The sequence below is a fragment of the Neopelma chrysocephalum genome, unplaced genomic scaffold, assembly GCF_003984885.1.
Source record: "Neopelma chrysocephalum unplaced genomic scaffold, ASM398488v2 Primary Assembly neopelma1_94655, whole genome shotgun sequence".
Lineage (NCBI taxonomy): Eukaryota > Metazoa > Chordata > Aves > Passeriformes > Pipridae > Neopelma > Neopelma chrysocephalum.
Genome location: NW_020923361.1, coordinates 1 through 1,277, shown reverse-complemented (window position 1 = coordinate 1,277; position 1,277 = coordinate 1). Strand labels below are relative to the sequence as shown.

The 1,277-nt window shown below is 65.9% G+C and overlaps 1 protein-coding gene across 1 annotated transcript; it reads left to right on the top strand.

Moving 5' to 3' along the window:
- Window positions 1–14: 14 nt before the first annotated feature.
- LOC113980560 (DNA primase small subunit-like) lies at window positions 15–1,234 on the top strand (the record flags this gene model as incomplete). The annotated part of the gene is made up of 4 exons (XM_027707788.1): window positions 15–509; window positions 591–697; window positions 778–851; window positions 1,094–1,234. Coding segments are annotated over exons 1-4 (817 nt in total), but the record flags the coding sequence as incomplete, so codon positions are not given.
- Between the last annotated feature and the right edge of the window lie 43 nt (window positions 1,235–1,277).

Here is a 1,277-nt window from a genome sequence, read left to right as displayed (position 1 = left end):
GGCATCGATACGGGATGGGGGATCGATATGGGATGGGAGCATTGATACGGGAGGGGGGCATCGATACGGGAGGGGGGCATCGATACGGGATGGGGGGATCAATACGGGAGGGGGGCATCGATACTTGGCGGGGGGTATCGATATGGGATGGGGGCATTGATACGGGATGGGGGGCATCGATACTGGGTGGGGGGCATCGATACTGGGTGGGGGGCATCGATACTGGGCGGGGGGTATCGATATGGGATGGGGGCATCAATACGGGATGGGGGGCATCGATACTGGGCGGGGGGCACCGACATTGTGGCGAGGGCATTGTCACTCCCCCCCAACCCTCCCGCGCCCCCACAGTGGTGAAGAACTACTTCCAGCTGCGGGAATTCTCCTTCACGCTGCGGGACGACGTGTACGTGCGGTTCCAGTCCTTCGGCAGCCCCCAGGAGCTGGAGCGGGAGCTGCAGAAGATCAACCCCTACAAGATCGACATCGGGGCTGTCTACTCCCACCGGGTGAGTGAGTCCCGGGCACCGTGCTCGGGGGGGGTCCCTGGGGGTCCCCGGTTCACTGAGCCCGTCCCGTCCCCCCCGCAGCCCAACCAGCACAACACGGTGCACTTGGGGGCCTTCCAGCCGCAGGAGAAGGAGCTGGTCTTCGACATCGACATGACGGACTATGATGATGTCCGGACGTGCTGCAGGTTCCTGGGGGGAGTTCTGGGCTGGGAGGAGGGTCTGGGGGTGTGGGGCGGCCGCCTGACCCACCGCGCTCTGCCCCCAGCTCGGCCGATATCTGCTCCAAGTGCTGGACGCTGATGACCATCGCCGTCCGCGTCATCGACCGCGCGCTCACGGGTGAGGGGCTGGGGGGCACCTACGGACCCCTGTGCACGTCCAGGGGGGACACATGGACCTCCATGCACGTGCAGACCACGCTCTGCCCCACAGCGATGCCCGGACCTCAAAGAAGGGCCGGGGCAGAACGCTGGCATGGCTGAGGGAGGCGCCAGTGCCCGGTGGGTTTGTGGCACCGCCAGCTTTGGGTGGTCACCACAGTCCATCCCCATGTGCCCCCAAACCCGTCTGTGCCCCCGCAGAGGACCTGGGCATGAGGCATTGCCTGTGGGTGTACTCGGGCCGGAGGGGTGTCCACTGCTGGGTGTGTGATGACGCGGTGAGGAAATGGTCCCCAGCGCTGCGGGCGGCCACCGTGGAGTACCTGACCCTGGTGAAGGTGGGTGTGTGGGGGTCTGGGGTGCCCTGACCCTGGTGAAGGTGGGT